General features: G+C 44.9%; 1 protein-coding gene across 1 annotated transcript in view; it reads right to left on the bottom strand.

The window, feature by feature from the left end:
* The window catches only part of adamtsl2 (ADAMTS-like 2), a 203,765-nt gene that overhangs the window by 122,504 nt on the left and 62,536 nt on the right, over positions 1-18,725 (bottom strand). Inside the window, exons 8-10 of the mRNA XM_068011827.1 lie at positions 16,383-16,469; positions 11,524-11,588; positions 7,804-8,051 (exon numbers count right to left, since the gene is read on the bottom strand). Of these exons, the coding sequence (XP_067867928.1) occupies positions 7,804-8,051; positions 11,524-11,588; positions 16,383-16,469 (400 nt within the window). The remainder of the gene's footprint in view (positions 1-7,803; positions 8,052-11,523; positions 11,589-16,382; positions 16,470-18,725) is intronic.

Genomic DNA, 18,725 nt, shown 5'->3' with positions numbered 1-18,725 from the left:
CAATGCAGCGAGCGGCTGACCGTCTTCCAGCAGCTCCCACTGCTGCTGGCGACGTCCAGGCCGGTCATCCAAGGCGGTGACTTCAACTGCATCATCGATGCAGCTGGACGATCTGGCAGAGACGACAGCAAACTGGACGCTACGTCCAGATTCCTAAAAGAAACAGTTAAAGATGCCAAACTGCACGACGTCTTCAGCAAACCTGCAGACGGAGCGCAGCATAGATACACCTGGTCAAGATCGGACAGGTCTGCCCGTTCCAGGATTGACTTCCTGTTTGTGTCCCGTGTTGTCATGGTCGGATCCACTGACGTCAAGCCGGTGTTCTTCTCTGACCACTGCCTCTTACTGGCCGACTGTCACTTACAAGACGACCAGCGGGTTGGCAGGTGGACGTGGAAGCTCAATGCTACACTGCTAACCCCAGAGAATGTTGAGGAACTCAAAAGGGATTACAAAGGTTGGAGGACCGTGAAACCCCTCTTTGAGTCTCCAGTTCACTGGTGGGAAGTGACCAAGAGGTTCTTCATCCACAAAGGTGTTCAGAGGGCGAGAGAGAGACAGAGGGAAATGTCCCGACTCCAGAAAAGTATGCAAAACCTGCTCCGGCTGCAGTCGATGGGGGTAGAGGTCAAGGAGGGCCTCCAAGAGATGAAGAGCCAGCAGGCCTCGCTCTTTGCCACGGAGGCCTCCAAGATCATCTTCCGGTCCACAGACCGCTCCATTGAGCAGGATGAGACGTGCTCGCGTAACTTCTTCCAAAAGGTACACAGAGAGAGCTCTGTTATCAGCAGCCTGAAGGAAGAGGATGGCTCGGTAACGTCTTCGCAGTCCAACATACTAAGGATCAGCAAATCCTTTTATGCTGGGCTGTATGACGCGAAGCCCACAGACAGCAGAGCTTCCCAGTCCTTCCTGTCATCTATCACAGAGGTCTTAGATGACAGCAGGAGGGAGATACTGGACAAGCTGCCAACTCTGGATGAGCTGACAAAGGCCGTCGAGTCCTTTGAGACGAGTAAAACTCCCGGAAGCGACGGCTTACCGGTCGAGTTGTATTCGGCCCTGTGGGACTGGATCGGCCCGGACCTGCTGGAAGTATACGAGAGTATGCTCCTGGCCGGCAGCATGTCAGAATCCATGAGGAAAGGCATCATCATCCTCATCTACAAGCGGAAGGGGGAGAGGGCAGAAATCAGAAATTGGCGGCCCATCTCACTGCTTAATGTTGACTACAAGATTCTGTCCAAAGTCATAGCCAGTCGAGTCAAGTCTGCTCTGGAGTTGGTGATTCACCCGGATCAGACCTGTACTGTACCAGGCAGGAATATCTCTGATAGTCTCGCGCTACTCAGAGATACGATCACCTATGTACGGGACAGGAGGGTGGACACCTGCCTCATCAGCCTGGAGCAGGAGAAGGCTTTTGACAGGATATCGCACACCTACATGATGGACGTGCTTTCCAAAATGGGGTTTGGGGAGGAAATCTGCAATTGGATCAAACTGCTCTACACAAACATCAGTAGCGCAGTCTCAATCAATGGGTGGGAATCGGAAAGTTTCCCGATCCAATCTGGAGTCAGACAGGGCTGTCCTCTCTCCCCGGTCTTGTTTGTTTGCTGTAGTGAACCCTTTGCTGAGTCTATTAGGAAGGATGCGAGCATAAGAGGGGTGACAATCCCAGGCAGAGGAGGCACTCAGGTTAAAACCTCCCTGTACATGGATGACGTCGCCATCTTCTGCTCGGATCCGCTGTCTGTACGCAGACTGATGAGCATCTGCGACCAGTTCGAACTGGCCTTGGGAGCCAAAGTTAACCACGGCAAGAGCGAGGCCATGTTCTTTGGGAACTGGGCTGACCGATCCTTTGTCCCCTTCACCGTCAGGTCAGACTACCTGAAGGTGCTGGGGATATGGTTCGGAATGGCTGGGGCGTGCACCAAAACCTGGGAGGAGCGAGTAGCCAAGGTACAACACAAGCTGAGCATGTGGGGGCAGCGATCTCTCTCCATTGTGGGTAAGAACCTGGTCATCAGGTGCGAGGCGCTCACATTGTTGCTGTACGTGGCGCAGGTCTGGCCCATACCCCACTCCTGCGCTGTGGCAGTCACCCGAGTCATTTTCCGCTTCATTTGGAGATCTAAAATGGACCGGGTCCGGAGGGACACGATGTTCAAACCTCTGGATAAGGGCGGGAAAAATGTACCCAACGTCACCCTCATCCTGATGACTACCTTAGTGTGCGGCTGCATCAAGCTGTGTGTAGACCTGCGTGTAGTACGCAAACTCCAAGTGTCACTACGTGCTGAGGTTCTATCTGTCCCCGGTGTTGCGAAGGATGGGCCTGGTCACATTGCTGCGGAACGCTCCATCCAGTTGGACCGTGCCGTACCACCTATCCTTCATGGAGCAGTTTCTGCGAAAAAACAACTTTGACCACCGATCCATCAGGCAGTGATCTGCACGGAATGTCCTCAGGGCTCTACGGGAGCAGGAGACGGTGGATCCTGTCGGATGGTTCCCCGAGCAGACCGCCAAAGTCATTTGGCGGAATGCCTCATCACCAGAACTTTCAAACAAGCACCAAGATGTAGCTTGGCTGGTGGTGAGAAGAGCCCTCCCCGTCAGATCCTTCCTGCATGCCTGAAGTCTCACCCCCTCCGCACAATGCCCTCGCGCTGGCTGTGGTGGGGAAGAGACGGTTGCCCACCTCCTCCTGGAATGTGTCTTTGCAAAGCAGGTGTGGAAAGAGATGCAGTGATTTTTGTCGAGGTTCATCCCAAGCAGCTCTGTAACACAGGAGTCTGTGCTCTACGGGCTGTTCCCAGGGACGCACACCAAGACAAACATCAACTGCTGCTGGACGACTATCAATTCGGTGAAAGACGCCCTTTGGTCTGCCCGAAACTTGCTGGTCTTCCAGCGCAAAGAGTTGTCCACGACCGAATGTTGCAGACTGGCACATTCCAAGGTCGAGGACTATGTGCTGAGGGACGCACTAAAGCTTGGGGCAGCCGCAGCAAAACCTCAATGGAGAAAGACCACTGTGTAAGGTCCCCCCACCAAGCTGAACTGGGGCTGGATCCATGGGAAACCCCTCAAACTGTATGGGGAAAATTTTGTCTGCTGTAAAATGTAAAAATGTATCTGGCACGACAATGAAATGAAAGGGTTGTGAGGCAACTCATGATTGTATTGAAGGAAACGGACCTCCTTTGCACTGTTTGTAATTTCTGACTTGGTGCTGTTTGAAACTCTTTGGTAATGTATTTTTTACAGATTTTTATGAATAAAGTATATTTTGGAAATAAAAAAAAAACCAATGGTAGAGTGAAGGGAGGAGGAGATGCAAAAATAGCCTGAGCTGTGGGGGGGTTGGCGGAGGTGTTGAGCTGGAGGAGATTGCAGAGATAGGAAGGGGAGACACCATGAAGATATTTAAGCATAAAGATGAGAATTTTAATTTGGAGATGCTGGAACCAGTGTAGGTCAACCAGGGCAGGGGTGAGGAGGATTTGGTGGAGAATATGGGTAGCAGATTTCTGGAGGAGCTGCAGTTTAAGAGGGTGGAGGAAGGGAGAGAAGTGGAAAAGTCAAGTCTTGGATGGCAAAGGCTTGGATGAAGGTTTCAGCATCAGATGGGCTCAGATTGTAGTGGAGGCAGGCAACGTTATGGAGGTAGAAGTATGCAGTCTTTGTGATAGAAAGGAGAGCTCATCTCAGGATCAAATAGGATGTTAAGGTTGCAAATGTAGATTTTAGGGGTAATAGTATTAAAATAGCTACTTTGCATTGACAGAAAATGGCTGATAGAATATGCATTATGGGAAAGAGACGTTAGCCTGAGTTAGAAACAGACAGGTATTTCATTGCAGACAAGTCCCCAAGGCAGCAATAAGAGATTCCTTGGAATTGACTAACTGAAACCATAACCAGATAAGGAGGAAGAAAGGGCTTTATCTGTTATTAGCCACAATACAAGCTTTAACAAGATTGAATAATAGAATAGATTGGATTATAACATGTGACAGTTATACCTATGATTGTGAAACTAAGAAATAACAATTAACAGTAGGCAAGCTAGTCTGCGAACAATGGGAGAATTACTGAAGAAAAGTAATTACTGCTAAGTACCAAGGAATGAATCCTTGTAAATCATAGACTACAGATTCCAGCCGCTATTGCTAGTTTTGCGCCAAAAACAGGAGAGATGACAAAGAGTCAGGTAACATAGATGGATCACTATCGGTATAAAAGTGAGAGTATAAAGGTATATGTGCAGCTTGAATTTAGGACACGGTAGATCAACATCTAAGGTTCTGTCCAGCGAGCTGATTCATGCAAGTAATGTGGACACATGGTATTTACATGTTTAACCAATGTATCAAAAAGCATTAAAGTTGTTTACAGTAGACTCTTCGACCTATGAATAAAATTAGCCACAGTGGCAATAAATCAGATAGCAAATGGTCTGGTTCAACCTGATAGTGGCTGGGGAAGAGACTGGAAATGTTAGTGAAAGTATGGAGTTTGTGGCAGGGCTGAAGATGATGGCTTTGGTATTCCCAAATAATAACAGCGATTTGAGAATTTATTTCTGCATTTAAGGTTGGTTCTCTCTTCTTGTCTGGTTCCAACATCCACCATCCCCAGCCAAAGTGGTAAGGTGATGACCTGCTCCAAGTCTCTGCCTATGCAGGACTGTGGCTGATCACTGTTATGAACACTGAACTTTATAGTATGATGTTTTAAAAATTGTGATCTTTAATGCAGTGACCTCACCAAGTCTGCCCAGAAACAAGCCAGGGATCTTGGTTACCAGGGTTGCCATGCAAACAAGAAACCCAGATCAAAGACTCTTTTGAAAGCAGAGTGCAAGGTTGTAACACCTGACGGACTCTTAGATCAAACAGGGAGCCAGGGGTTCAAAATGCAAATGAGTTGCGATTGCTAATACCTGGAAACAAAGTAAGGCCCAGGTAGTTTTGGGATAGCCAGACTTGTGGACTCTGCATATTGGAAAAGACAAATGGCTACTGACTTTTGATTCTGGATAAATTCAACAAATTTTCAGTAGTCAGGAGGCTGTCAGGAAGGCCGGAACACAAAGAGCATCAGTGGTGGCCTCAGAAAAAGAAAGCAACTGCTCTCAGAAGACAGATTCTACGAAAGGCTGCTAAGACTTGAACCCAATATGAAAGCTGAGGTTAGTGGAGGGAAAAAAAGGACCAACGGGGTCACCAGAGATCGCCTTATTTACAGAAGTCCCAGTCAGAAGTGCTCGGAAGAAGTGAGCGGCAAGGACGCTAACTTTGAGAAGGGCTGGGAGATCCAACCCATTGCAACTGGGAAGAGTTTGGGACTTTTAACTGCAAAGATATCGCTTCAATACGGATATTGTGTAATGTATAAATGTGGTGTGGGCTTTATAAGTGTTTTAATACGTTAAAGGGAAATAATGTTCGCTGTAATTTAATGTATTAGCTACTTACAAAGTACTGTTTAGTTAATATTGATTTTTGGTTTAGTTGTTATAGTAAGTCTTAAAATGTGAAATTTGGTTGTGTACTTCTTTAAATTCCATTGGGGAGTTCATATCTCGTGTCCTAATGGGTTAACGGCCTCACTGAAGTCATAATCACTAATAGTGCACTACAGAGGTCTGAGGTAAAGCCTGGCTCGGGTATAAAATTAAAACCCGACCCGGGCCTAACCAGACAACAGCCAACCCGAATCCGACCCAGGCCAGAGTCCTTTAATTTTTTCTCATGCCCGACCCGACAATAACAAACATATTATTGAAACAGAAAAAAAATCGTAGATTAAAACGAAAACAATACGAAACAAAACAGTAGTCCAGCTTGACCCGACCTGAGCCCGAATAAGAACATAAGAATTAGAAACATAGAAAATAGGAGCAGGAGTAGGCCATTCGGTCCTTCGAGCCTGCTCCGCCATTCATTATGATCATGGCTGATCATCCAACTCAGTAATCTGTTCCCGCTTTTGCCCCATACCCTTTGATTCCTTTAGGCCCAAGAGCTTTATCTAACCATTTCCTTTAGAAACACAAATTAGGAGCAGGAGTAGGCAATTCAGCCCCTCGAGCCTACCACGCCATTCAATACGATCATGGCTGATCTCATCTTGGCCTCAACTCCACTTTCCTGCCCGTTCTCCATAATCGCTCAATCCATTGCTAATTAAAAATCTGTCCAGCTCCTCCTTAAATTTACTCAATGTCGCGGCAGCCACCGCACTCTGAGGTAGTGAATTCCGTAGACTCATAACCCTTTGAGAGAAGTAATTTCTCCTCATCTCTGTTTTAAATCTGCTACCCCTTATCCTAAAACTATGACCTCTCGTTCTAGATTGTCCCAGAAGAGGAAATTTTAGTTTAGTTCAGAGATACAGCACTGAAACAGGCCCTTCGGCCCACTGAGTCTGTGCCGACCATCAACCACCCATTTATATACTAATCCTACACTAATTCCATATTCCTACCACATCCCCACCTATCCCTATCACCTACCTATACTAGGGACAATTTATAATGGCCAATTTGCCTGTCAACCTGCAAGTCTTTGGCATGTGGGAGGAAACCGGAGCACCCGGAGGAAACCCACGCAGACACAGGGAGAACTTGCAAACTCCACACAGGCAGTACCCAGAATTGAACCCGGGTCGCTGGAGCTGTGAGGCTGCGGTGCTAACCACTGCGCCACTGTGCCGCCCCCATCCTCTCTACATCTACTTTGTCAATCCCCTTAATCATCTTGTACACCTCAATTAGATCTCCTCTCATTCTTCTAAACCAGAGACAGCAAAGGCCTAATCTGCTCAATCTCTCTTCATAAGACAATGCTGGACACAGAATACAGACCCAATCCGAACCAGACACATGTAGTCGGGTTTGGGTCAAACAGCCAGGCTTTAGTTTGAGGTAAAGTTCCAGTACATTTTTCCTTCCTCCTTGTCTGGAATATAAAGGTTATTCCCAGAGTAGAAATAATGCCACTTTGAGGAAGCACAGTGGTGTTCCAATGGAGTGTGTCAGATGGCACTCAATGGTGAATACATTTCAATCAGCATCCATGCTCCAAGCCAAAAAACTTGTGATGAGCAAAAGATGTAGAAGATGTAAATATAGTCCACTATGCTACTGTGTCAATACATGTACCACCATTGTATCAAAGTGGAAGGATTCAATTTCATGGACTGGTTGTACCAATGCAGTGTCGGAGGTTGGGGGGGGGTGGGGGGGGGCGATTGGATGGGCAGAGTGGAACATTGCCCAGTTATGTCATGTCCACAAAAAGGACAAACCCAATCCATCGTTGCTAAGTCAAAATCCTGGAACTCCCACACTTGTAGCACCTTGGGAGTACCTTCACCACATGGACTGCTGCAGTTCAAGAAGGGAGTTCACCACCAACTTCTCAAGGGCAAGTAGAGGTAGGCAATAAATTCTGGCTATGCCACATCCAGTAAACAAATAAGAAAAAAGTCCATGGGCTACTGCAACAATACAGTGTCAGGGGAGGAGTGGATGTAAATCCATGGGCTATTCTAACAATTCTTTTCCAGTACTATGTCACACAGATGTAGATGCAAATTAGTGTCCACAATCCAGAGACTTGGCTGTCTAAAAGCTCCTTAGCTTGGGAAATCATGTGTAATGCAGAAGAAGATAAACAGAGATATAAAAAAAACTTGAAGGGAAAGTAAGAAAATAGAAAAGGATTAGAAAGTATTTCATCTCACTCTGTTATGAATTGTTCCTCCAAAATCTCAGCAAACCATATCTTTGTTCTGATGCATATTTTCATCTTCCGATTCAAGCTCAGGAGCTGCTTCATCATAGATCGTGTTGCTCACATCAAAACCAGCCAGATTTTTCACTGTTCCCAACATCTGGTTTCCCTTTTCAGCACTTTCCTTTGACAGTTTCTCACTGTAACTTGCATTAGTATGAAAAATGTCCACACTCTCTTCTCTATCCAAGTCATATCTCCTATCAATGTGTTCATCATCACTTTTCACTATAACTGCAGTTATGACATCTCAACAGTCAAGATACTTTATAAATATATTGAAAGCTGCAAAATTTTACATTAATCCAAAGTATGCCTCATTCCAGAGAGGCTTGGCACATAAGCATTGTTGCCAAATGCTTGTGTAATACAAATGTCCATACGCTATATGGATATGCAGCTTTCAAAAGCTGAGTAAAAAGATCATTGGCACTTAGTTTAGGAAAAGCCCAATGCCACTTGTCATTGGCTACTCCCTTGACTTTGAGGTATCCATCAAGTCTGAAAACTCCAGGACTCAAACTTGTTGTTCTTGGGTTCTAAGGGGAAACCTTACGTCTTGGTTCATTCTTCTGAAGAATGCATCAGTCACCTGTTTTATGCAGGAATGCACAGCAGTCTGAAAGACCGCCTTCCACTGAAAAGAACTTGTGGTAAAGAAATTTAAAGTAATGGTTACCTTCATTGCCACTGGTAGTGACATGCCTGACATGGAGCATGGCTGCACATTTTTCTGCAGCAGGCCATGCAGCTCTCTGATCACCTCCCTGGAGAAGTTAGAATGCAAGCACCACTCTTCACTTAGATCTATAAAATTCCTGTGGGATTGATAACTATGTTATTCTCGGTAAGACTGAGTAGGTGCCCAAAATGACCTCTTCTTCACTCTTGTCCTCTTGCTCCAAATATAGAAACAGAGGAACAGAGTAGGCCAGTCAGCTCGTCGAGCCTGGACAACCATTCAATTAGATCATGGCTGATTATCTACCTCAACACCACTTTCCCGTGCTATCCCCATATACCTTGATGTCATTAGTATCAAGAAATCTATCGATTTCGGTCTTGAACATGCTCAATGATTGAGCTTCCATAGTCCTCTGGGGTAGAGAATTCCAAAGATTCACCCTCTGCGTGAAGAAATTCCTCCTCAACTCAGTCTTAAATGGCCTATCCCTTATTCTGAGACTATGTCCTGTTTCTGGACTCACCAGTCAGAGGAAACATCCCATCAACATCCACCCTGTCACACCCTGTAAGAATTTTCTAAGTTTCAATAAGATCACCTCCCATTCTTCAAAACTCTGGAGAATACAGGTCCAATTTCGTCAATCTCGCCTCATAAGACAATCCCGCCATTCCAGGCATTGGTCTGGTGAACCTCCGTTGCACTCCCTCTACGGCAAGTATATCCCTCCTTGGTTGAAGAGACCAAAACAGCACATAATACTCCATGTGCAGTCTCAAAGCATGGGGGTATTCCAAATGGCACACACACTCCAGAAGAAATGGGAGGGTAGCAACTGATTGCAGGACCTCCTGTTTACTTCTGGACTACAACAGAGCTCCCAGATAAATGTAGAAAAAATAGGCAACAAATTTACTAGTAATGGTCCCTTTAAACCAGCCTGCCACTGAAATGTGGCAATTAGGCCGAAGTGTAGGCGTTTTGTGGACAATCTGTCCTGGATTTGTGATCAGAAGTAGAAGAAGGTTGGTTGCAGGCCATCATTTGCCATCAAGTTAAATCTCAGTTAACCAAATTCATGGATTACAAAAAAGCTAATTTTGAGAGATCAGAATGGAACTTGGGAGTACATACACGAAATGCACAAACAATGAAGGAGACGTTAACAAAAAGTACAAAGAGGTAAGGAAAGAAACCAAAAAACAATTAGCAAAGTAAAGCAGTTACAAAATTAAATTATAAAAAAAAGTAAAGTCTTCTAGAGCTACATAAATAACAAAAGAAAAATCAGGATAGGGATGGAACCACAAACAGATGCACAAGGTAAACTCACAGGTATTTATATACCAGAGACTAACAAAGTGGGCACAAGACTAACACAGTGGGTGGCACAGTGGCGCAGTGGTTAGCACCGCAGCCTCACAGCTCCAGCAACCCAGGTTTGATTCTGGGTGCTGCCTGTGTGGAGTTTGCAAGTTCTCCTTGTGACCGTGTGGGTTTCCGTCGGGTGCTCCGGTTTCCTCCCACAGCCAAAGACTTGCAGGTTGATAAGTAAATTGGCCAATTGTAAATTGCCCCTAGCGTAGGTAGGTGGTAGGGGAATGGAGGGGATGTGATAGGAATATGGGATTAATTTAGGATTAGTATAAATGGGTGGTTGATGGTCGGCACAAACTTGGTGGGCTGAAGGGCCTGTTTCAGTGCTGTATCTCTAAATAAATAAGATTAGAATAAGAGATCAAAAAAAAGACATTTAAGAAGGAAAGAGGGGAGATAATTGATAAACTAATCAACCGCAGGGAGATTAAAGCCCTGGTCCAAATGGGCTGCATCTGCGCACAGTGGAAGAAGTTAGGGAGGAGATAGCAGAGGCACTATTATAAATAACAATTCATTAGAAAAATGGAATAGTGCCAGAGGACTGGTGAACAGCAAATGTGATTGCTATTTTTAAAAAGGATGATAGAACAAGTCCAGGGACCAATAGACCAATTTCTGGTAGTAGGAAAAATAATGGAATTGTTGCTCAATGATGTAATAGAAAAGCATCAAGAAAAGGGAAATATAAGAAAGAATAGTCAGCTTGGATTTCAAAAGGGAAGATCATCCTTGACCAACCTTACTGAATTCTTTGAAGTCCCAAAGGAAGAGTAGACAAGGGTAATAAGGGGTAGGCCATTTAAGACTGAGATGAGAAGGAATTTCTTCACTCAGAGGGTGGTGAATCTTTGGAATTCTCTACCCCAGAGGGCTGTGGAAGCTCAGTCACTGAGTTCAAGGCAGAAATAGATAGATATCTGGATACTAATGACATCAAGGGATATGGGGATCGTGCGGGAAAGTAGCATTGAGGTAGATGATCAGCCATATCTAATTGAATGGCAAAACAGGCTCAACGGGCTGAATGGCCTACTCCTAAGTTCCTATGTAATACAACAGATGTAATATACTTAGATTTTCAACATGCCATCGATAAGGTAGACTCATGACTAAGTTCAGTGCATGTGGAATCAGGGACAAGTAGCAGAATGGAAAACAAGCGGTTTACAAAACAGAAAACAAAGTCGGGGTTAAGGTTAGCTACTCAGACCAGCAAAAGGTGAGAAGTGGAATTCCACGTTGATCAGTGCTGGGACAACTGTTGTTCACAATTCGCATTAACAATTTGGACTCATGAATCAGAAGTACAATTTCTAAATTTGTGGTGGATAAAACAAAGTAACAATGTGACAAAATACATTAATAATCTTGTAGGATTGGTTTTTAACTGGCAAACTAATTTCAATATAGACAAGTGTGAGGTGGTTCACTTTGGTAGGAAGAATAGGACCACATACTCCTCAGACAGTTCAATATAGTTCAGAAACTCACTGAGTGGAGCAGCTTTGAGGAACCACATCCACTTGGTAGTGTGTTGACATTTCTACTGTTTGGAGGCAGCAGCTTCTAATGGGACGGGGGTGAAGGAAAGGCTCAACTTTGGGGGAGTGCAGTGTCCCTTTCACAATGCTGCAAGCTCACCTTCTGTTAGGTAATCACTGTCACACTGGCAGCAATCACAAGTGATTATTTGCAAGTGGAAGTAACTGGCAAATGAATTTCAACATCGATAAGTGTGAGGCATTACATTTTGGTAAGAAAAATAAGGACATCACATATTACTTGAAAATAGGGGCAGAGGAGCAGAAGGATCTGGAAGTACAAGTACACAAATCACTAAAATTAGCAACACCCATTAATAAGGCCATTAAAAACACAAACGAAGCACTGGAAGTTCAGATCCAAAGGTGTAGAATTGAAAATCAGTGAAGTCATGTTAAACTTGTATAGAACCTTGGTTATACCACATTTGGGGTACTGTATACAATTCCGGTCCCCATATTATAAAAAGGATATAAAGGCTATGGTGAAGGTGTACAAAAGATTCACAGGGAGGATACCAGGACTGAGGTTATAACCATCAAGTAAAACTAAACAGGGTGGGTCTCGTTCCTCTTGAAAAGAGAAAGCTGATCTATGACCTAATAGAGGTTTTTTAAGATAATGGGCTGAATTTTATTTCGGCGGCAGGGGTCCTGACGACGGGCCAGAAAGTGGGGGGGGGGTCGACCCCACCTTAGCTATTTGTCAGATCCCCGGCCAAATTCAATGGTGGGCGGGCAATTAACTGCCTTCCGCTGGGGCTGCCATCCTCTTTAAGGGGCAATATCCTGTCCCAGAAGTGAGATGTCTCTCCGGGTGAGGTTTAGCCGGGTTTTGATATGTGAGACAGAGATTGTCAGCTGCTGAACATAATGGTATCTTCTTTTATTCTGTTCTCCTTCCACTTTCCCTTTTGCTGTCTCATGTGTTTTGTATAGTGGCCTCAAGTTAACAAAATGTACAATGCAATTTCAAAACACTACAATAACTATAAAGAGCATCCAATCAGAGGGCTGGCAGGTCATGAGTCCCAGCAGTGCAGCTGGGAGCTGGGACTGCATCCGGCCTGTAATAGCACTATGGACACTGCCGTGGGACCAAGATAAGTTGGGTTGGGGTAAACCGGGGCCGGTCAGGCAGGCGCTGGCAAGTGGGTGGTTGGAGAGAGTGGGGTGGGGCGGGGTTCTTGCCACAGTGGCAGCCATCGCCATTGGGGGAGCCCTCCATCGGCTATGGATTGTCCCTAAAGGAGGGACCCCCCCTTTTTTCGAGCCTGCTAGGAAGCCACCAGCTCTTACCTAGCGATGTCTCCACAGGGCGGCAGGCCCTCCGATATTATTTAAATGGGAGCAGAGACAGGAAGCTGCCTAAGTGGTCCTTAATTGGCCACTTAATTAGTTCAAGTGGTCTCAGGTAGGAGGCTGTCCTCTGCCTTTCCCAGCACGGACAAACTGGCACAGTGGTAGGAAAACATAGGGTATGACGCCCGATGAATACCCATGCCTTTTGTCTGCCACCCCAACTCCCATCCCATCTCCAAGGGCCGGATAAAATTCAGTCCAATGAAACAGTTTAATAAAGTAGATGTGCATAAGTGTTTCCATGTGTGGGGAAATACGAGAAGCCATAAATATAAGAACGTAAGTTACTAATAAATCCAATAGCAAATTCAGGAGAAACTTTTTTACTCAAAGAGTGCTAAGAATGTGTAACATGCTACCACCGGAAGTAGTTGAGGAAAATAGCATAGGTGCATTGCGGATCATAATAACATCGGAGCAGGAGTAGGCCATTCAGCCCACCAAGCCTGCCCCGCCATTCAATATGATCATGGCTGATCATCCACTTCAATGCCTTTTTCCCACACTATCCTCATATCCCCTTATGTCATTTGTATTTAGAAATCTGTCAATCTCTGCTTTAAATATACTCAATGACTGAGCTTCCACAGCCCACTGGGGTAGAGAATTCCAAAGATTCACAACCCTGTGAGTAAAGAAATTTCTCCTCATCTCTGTCCTAAGTGGCTCCCCCCTTATTTTGAAATTGTGTCCCCTGGTTCTAGACTCTCCAGCCAGGGGCAACATCTTAGCTGCATCTACCCTGTCTATCCCTTCAAGTATTTTGTAGATTTCAATGAGATCGCCTCTCAGTCTTTGAAACTCTAGAGAATACAGGCCCAATTTCCCCAATCTCTCTTCATAGGACAGTGCTGGGTACAAGTCTGGTGAACCTTCATTGCACTCCCTCTATGGCAATAATATCCTTCCTAAGGTAAGGGGACCAAAACTGCACAGTACTGCAGGTGCAGTCTAACCAAGGCTCTATACAACTGAAGCAAGATTTCACTACAGTACTCAAATCCTCTTGTGATAAAGGCTAACATACCATTAGCCTTTAGGGGGAAGCTAGATAAGTACATGAGAAAGAAAGGAATAGAAGGGAATGCATATAAGGGTAGATGATGAGATGGGAGGAGGCTCATGTGGTGCATAAACACCAGCAGAGACCAGTTGGGCCAAATGGCCTATTTCTGTGCTGTCGATATGATAAAACTCAATGCAAAATGCTGTAACATCTGCAGTACTATATGGATTGTAGGGCACTAAATAAAGTGCACAGGGAGTTGGCGGGCAACAAAATCAGGGTGAAGACTCAGCCTAATGGGTCTCCACCCATTTTCCTCCTTGTTTCACACATACTTTAGTCACATTTCTAGTAATGGAGAGAAGAAATCTGCCCCTCAGGTCTTTGGGCCACTAGTCTCAGCCAAGCAGCTGAAGGCCAACACAGAAGCAAATTTTGAAGTTTCAGCAGATCACTGAAGAAACAATGTTATTCCCGTTGACAGAAACAACCTAGTAAGACCCATTCCACTGAATCTGAAGGGCATCCAAAACTGTATCCCAGTATCTTTCCAGTCCAAATGTCTACCCTATTCCAGAATGGTGAAGTCTGAGGCTCCAGATATTGGGCCTTGGGCTTTGTTATAACGGAACATATTAACAGTCTGGCAGTGAAGACGAGAGAGAAATCAGAATGCTTAGGTAATTGGGTCCCAGATTGGGACAGGTTGGAGGTGGAGGGAGGCAAGGGAACATCCAGCTGAGGGAGAGACAAAGCGGGGTTGGGGGAACTGGGAATCATGGGGGCCAATCGGGGGTCAGAAGAGGCTGCGATCATGAGGGGCAGGATCATGGTTGAGAGCACCAGAAGTTCTTACTTTCTGGTAAGTTACTTATGTTTGTTGCAGGTGTTCCCTAGGGCTGGTTTCCCTGAGTGTGGCCCACAAATGGGGTTAGCTGCCTCAGTGCATTCCAATCCTGGAGAATATCTGATGCACTTCAGATGCAGCAGCAGTCAGAACAGGTCTAAATCAAAAAGCGGATGCCTGTTCAGTTCCAGAAGCAAACTCATCCTTGCATCCCCCTTAAATCAGACACCCCTGGGCATATCTGTGGGCTATACCCTTTGAATCACAGAATGGTTGCAGTGCAGGAGACCATTTGGCCCATTGTGTCTGTGTCAGCTCGCTGCAAGAGCAACTCACCTAGTCCCACTAGGCTGCCTTTTCCCCATAGCCCTGCAATTTTTTTCTCTTCAGATAATTATTCAGCTCTCTCGATTGAACCAGCATCCACCACATTGTCAGGCAGTGCATTCCAGATCCTAACCAATCGCTGCATAAGTTTTCCCTCATGTCGCTGTTCATTCTTTTGCCAATCACCTTAAATTGGTGTTCTCTGCTTCTGGATCCTTCGGCCAATGGGAACTTTTCTCCCAATCTACTCTGTCCAGACCCCTAATGATTTTGAGCCCCTCTATCAAATCTCCTTTTAATCTTCAAGGAGAACAGACCCAGTTTCTCCAACCTATCCACGTAACTGAAGTTCCTCATCCCTGGTACCATTCCCGTGAATCTTTTCTGCACCCTTTCTAATGCCTTAACATCCTTCTGGTGTTCTGAACTGGACACAATACTCCAGTTGAGGCTAAACCAGGGTTTTATACAGGTTTATCATTAACTTCCCTGTTTTTGTACTCTATGCCCCTATTTACAAAGCCCAGGATCCCATGTGGTTTATTAACCACTTTCTCAACCTGTTGGGCATCTTTCAATGATTGCACATACACCCCCAGAACCCTCTGCTCCTGCATCCCCTTTAGAATTGTACCCTTTAATTTATATTGCCTTGCCTCATTCTTCCTACTAAAATGAATCACTTCACACTTTTCTGCATTACATTTCATTTGCCACTTGTGGGCCCATTCCATCAACCTGTCTGTGTCCTCTTGTCATATGCACCCTTTTTCTGCTTCATATTACTCTCTATCTTTTTCGGCATCCAGGGAGCTCTGGATCTGTTTGCTCTACCTTTCCCCTTTGTGGGAATGTACCCTGACTGTACCCGATCTTTCTCCTCTTTAAAACCAGGCCATTATTCAGTTACAGTTTTGTTTTCCAATCTTTGACTCCAATTTATTGGGCCAGATCCATTCTCACACCACTAAAGTTGGCCCTCCCCAATTAACTATCTTTACTCTGGATTGCTCCTTGTCCCTTTCCATATGATGTTATGGTCCCCTAAACGTTCCCAGACTGCCACTTGATTCACTTGACCACCTCATTCCTCAGAACCAGATCTAGCAATGCCTCCTTCCTCGTTGGACTGGAAACATAATGTAGAACATCCTCCTGAACACACTCTAGATATTCTTTCCCCTCTCTGCCTTTTACACTACTACTATCCCAGTCTATATTAGCATAATTAAAGTCCCAATTATAACTACTCTATAATTTGAGTATTGCTGAAAACAAACATTTTGACAAAGCTTTTCATCTTGCACTCATCAGGACAAATCACAAGAATACCAATGTAAGGGAAGCAACAAATTTATACTGTGAGAACAGAGTGCTGATTGGTTGGCAAGTGAACGCTGATTGGCAGAGGCGTTGCCATAGAGAATGCACCAGCTTAGGTGACTGGCAGTTAACTGCCAAGCTTTGTTTGAAATTTAAACTAGGTAGCTTGACTGATTGGTCAAAGCACAGCCCTGAGGACTGAACCAGCAAATGGCTGTCACTTATTTCGTTTAGCTGAAATAGGCGCATTGGGTGTACATGTTCTTTCTGTCTGCAAAGAACAGGGCCCTGTGTATTAATATATGTAGCTTCCAGTACACACAAATGCGCCATACTGCGAGCCTGACTGACAATCTTAAATTGGTAGTCAGCATAGTTCTTGGCACACTGAGGATTATTTAGCAAATGTTGTCCAATCGCTGAATCACATCTAATGTTGGACACTGCGTTTTGAGTTTTGCAAGGACGGGCTGGTTGGGTACAGCCTGTACCTTGTCTGTTGTGAACAGCGGAAGAGACATGTTGTTAATACAATCCGCCATTTTTGGGACGTATGGCCTATATATCTAGCATCACACAGGCATTGAAATTCATATATATTACTCATTTGTGTGATAGGCAGAATGTCTTTTTGGCTTGACGGCAGCATCCTGTTAGTAGTGAACACCACACATGTTGCCACTGCATAGTAGCGTTGTGAAACAACTAGCTTCATCTGTTCCTCAAATTTTTGTGATTGTACACTGGGCACCTTTCAGGGCCAAAAATGACGGCCTTAGGTCCGTTCATAAGTTTGTGTATATACAGTTAGAAATGATCTGATCAGGGTAGGCACTGTCATGTAGGATGCCCAGTGTTCGCCATTAACAGTGAATATAATCCTAACCGAACCAATCTCTCCTCATACGTCAGTCCCACCATCCCAGGAATCAGTCTAGTAAACCTTCGCTGCACTCCCTCTATAGCAAGAACATCCTTCCTCAGATAAGGAGACCAAAACTGCACACAATATTCCAGGTGTGGCCTCCCCAAGGCCCTGTATAATTGCAGCAAGACATCCCCGCTCCTGTACTCGAATCCTCTCGCTATGTAGGCCAACATACCATTTGCCTTTTTTACCGCCTGTTGCACCTGCATGCTTACTTTCAGCGACTGGTGTACGACAATACCCAGGTCTCGCTGCATATTCCCCTCTCTCAGTTTATAGCCGTTCAGATAATAATCTGCCTTCCTGTTTTTGCTACCAAAGTGGATAACCTCACATTTATCCACATTATACTGCATCTGCCATGCATTAACCTACTCACCCAACTTGTCCAAATCACCCTGAAGCCTCTCTGCATCCTCCTCACAACTCACCCTCCCACCCAGTTTTGTGTCATCTGCAAATTTGAAGATATTACATTTAGTTCCCTCATCTAAATCATGAATATATATTGTGAATAGTTTGGGTCCTAGCACCGATCCCTGCGGTACCCCACTAGTCACTGCCTGCCATTCGGAAAAAGATCCATTTATCCCTACTCTTTGTTTCCTGTCCGCCTACCAATTTTCTATCCATCGCAATACACTACCCCCAATCCCATGCGCTTTAATTTTACATGTTAATCTCTTATGTGGGATTTTGTCGAAAGCCTTCTGAAAGTCCAAATAAACCACATCCACTGGCTGTCCCTCATCAACTCTACTAGTTACATCCTCGAAGAATTCGAGTAGATTTGTCAAGCATGATTTCCCTTTTGTAAATCCATGCTGACTCTGCCCGATTCTATCACTGTTCTCTAAGTGCTCTGCTATAACATCTTTGATAATGGACTCTAGAATTTTCCCCACTACCGACGTCAGGCTGACTGGTCTATAATTCTCTCTATCTCCCTTTTTAAATAGTGGGGTTACATTAGCTACCCTCCAATCTGCAGGAACTGTTCCAGAGTCTATAGAATCTTGCAAGATGACCACTAATGCATCCACTATTTCTAGGGCCACTTCCTTAAGTACTCTGGGATGCAGACCATCAGGCCCTGGGGATTTATCGGCCTTCAATCCCATCAATTTTCCCAACACCATTTCTCTACTAATACTTATTTCTTTCAGTTCCTCTCCCTCACTAAGCCCTGTGTTCCCCAACATTTCTGGTATGATATTTGTGTCCTCCTTTGTGAAGATGGAACCAAAGTATGCATTTAGTTGGTCAGCCATTTCTTTGTTCCTCATAATAAATTCCCCTGTTTCTGACTGTAAGGGACCTACATTTGCCGTCACCAATCTTTTTCTCTTCAGACACCTATAGAAACTTTTACAGTCAGTTTTTATGTTCCCCGCAAGCTTGCTCTCGTACTATATTTTCCCCTTCTTAATCAATCCCTTGGTCCTCCTTTGCTGAATTCTAAACTGCTCCCAATCCTCAGGTCTGTTGTTTTTCCTGGCAAATTTATAT

Source organism: Heterodontus francisci, chromosome 32, assembly GCF_036365525.1.
Source record: "Heterodontus francisci isolate sHetFra1 chromosome 32, sHetFra1.hap1, whole genome shotgun sequence".
NCBI classification, from domain to species: Eukaryota; Metazoa; Chordata; class Chondrichthyes; order Heterodontiformes; family Heterodontidae; genus Heterodontus; species Heterodontus francisci.
Note: the sequence above shows the minus strand (reverse complement) of the source record. Positions and strands in the feature narration are given on the sequence as shown.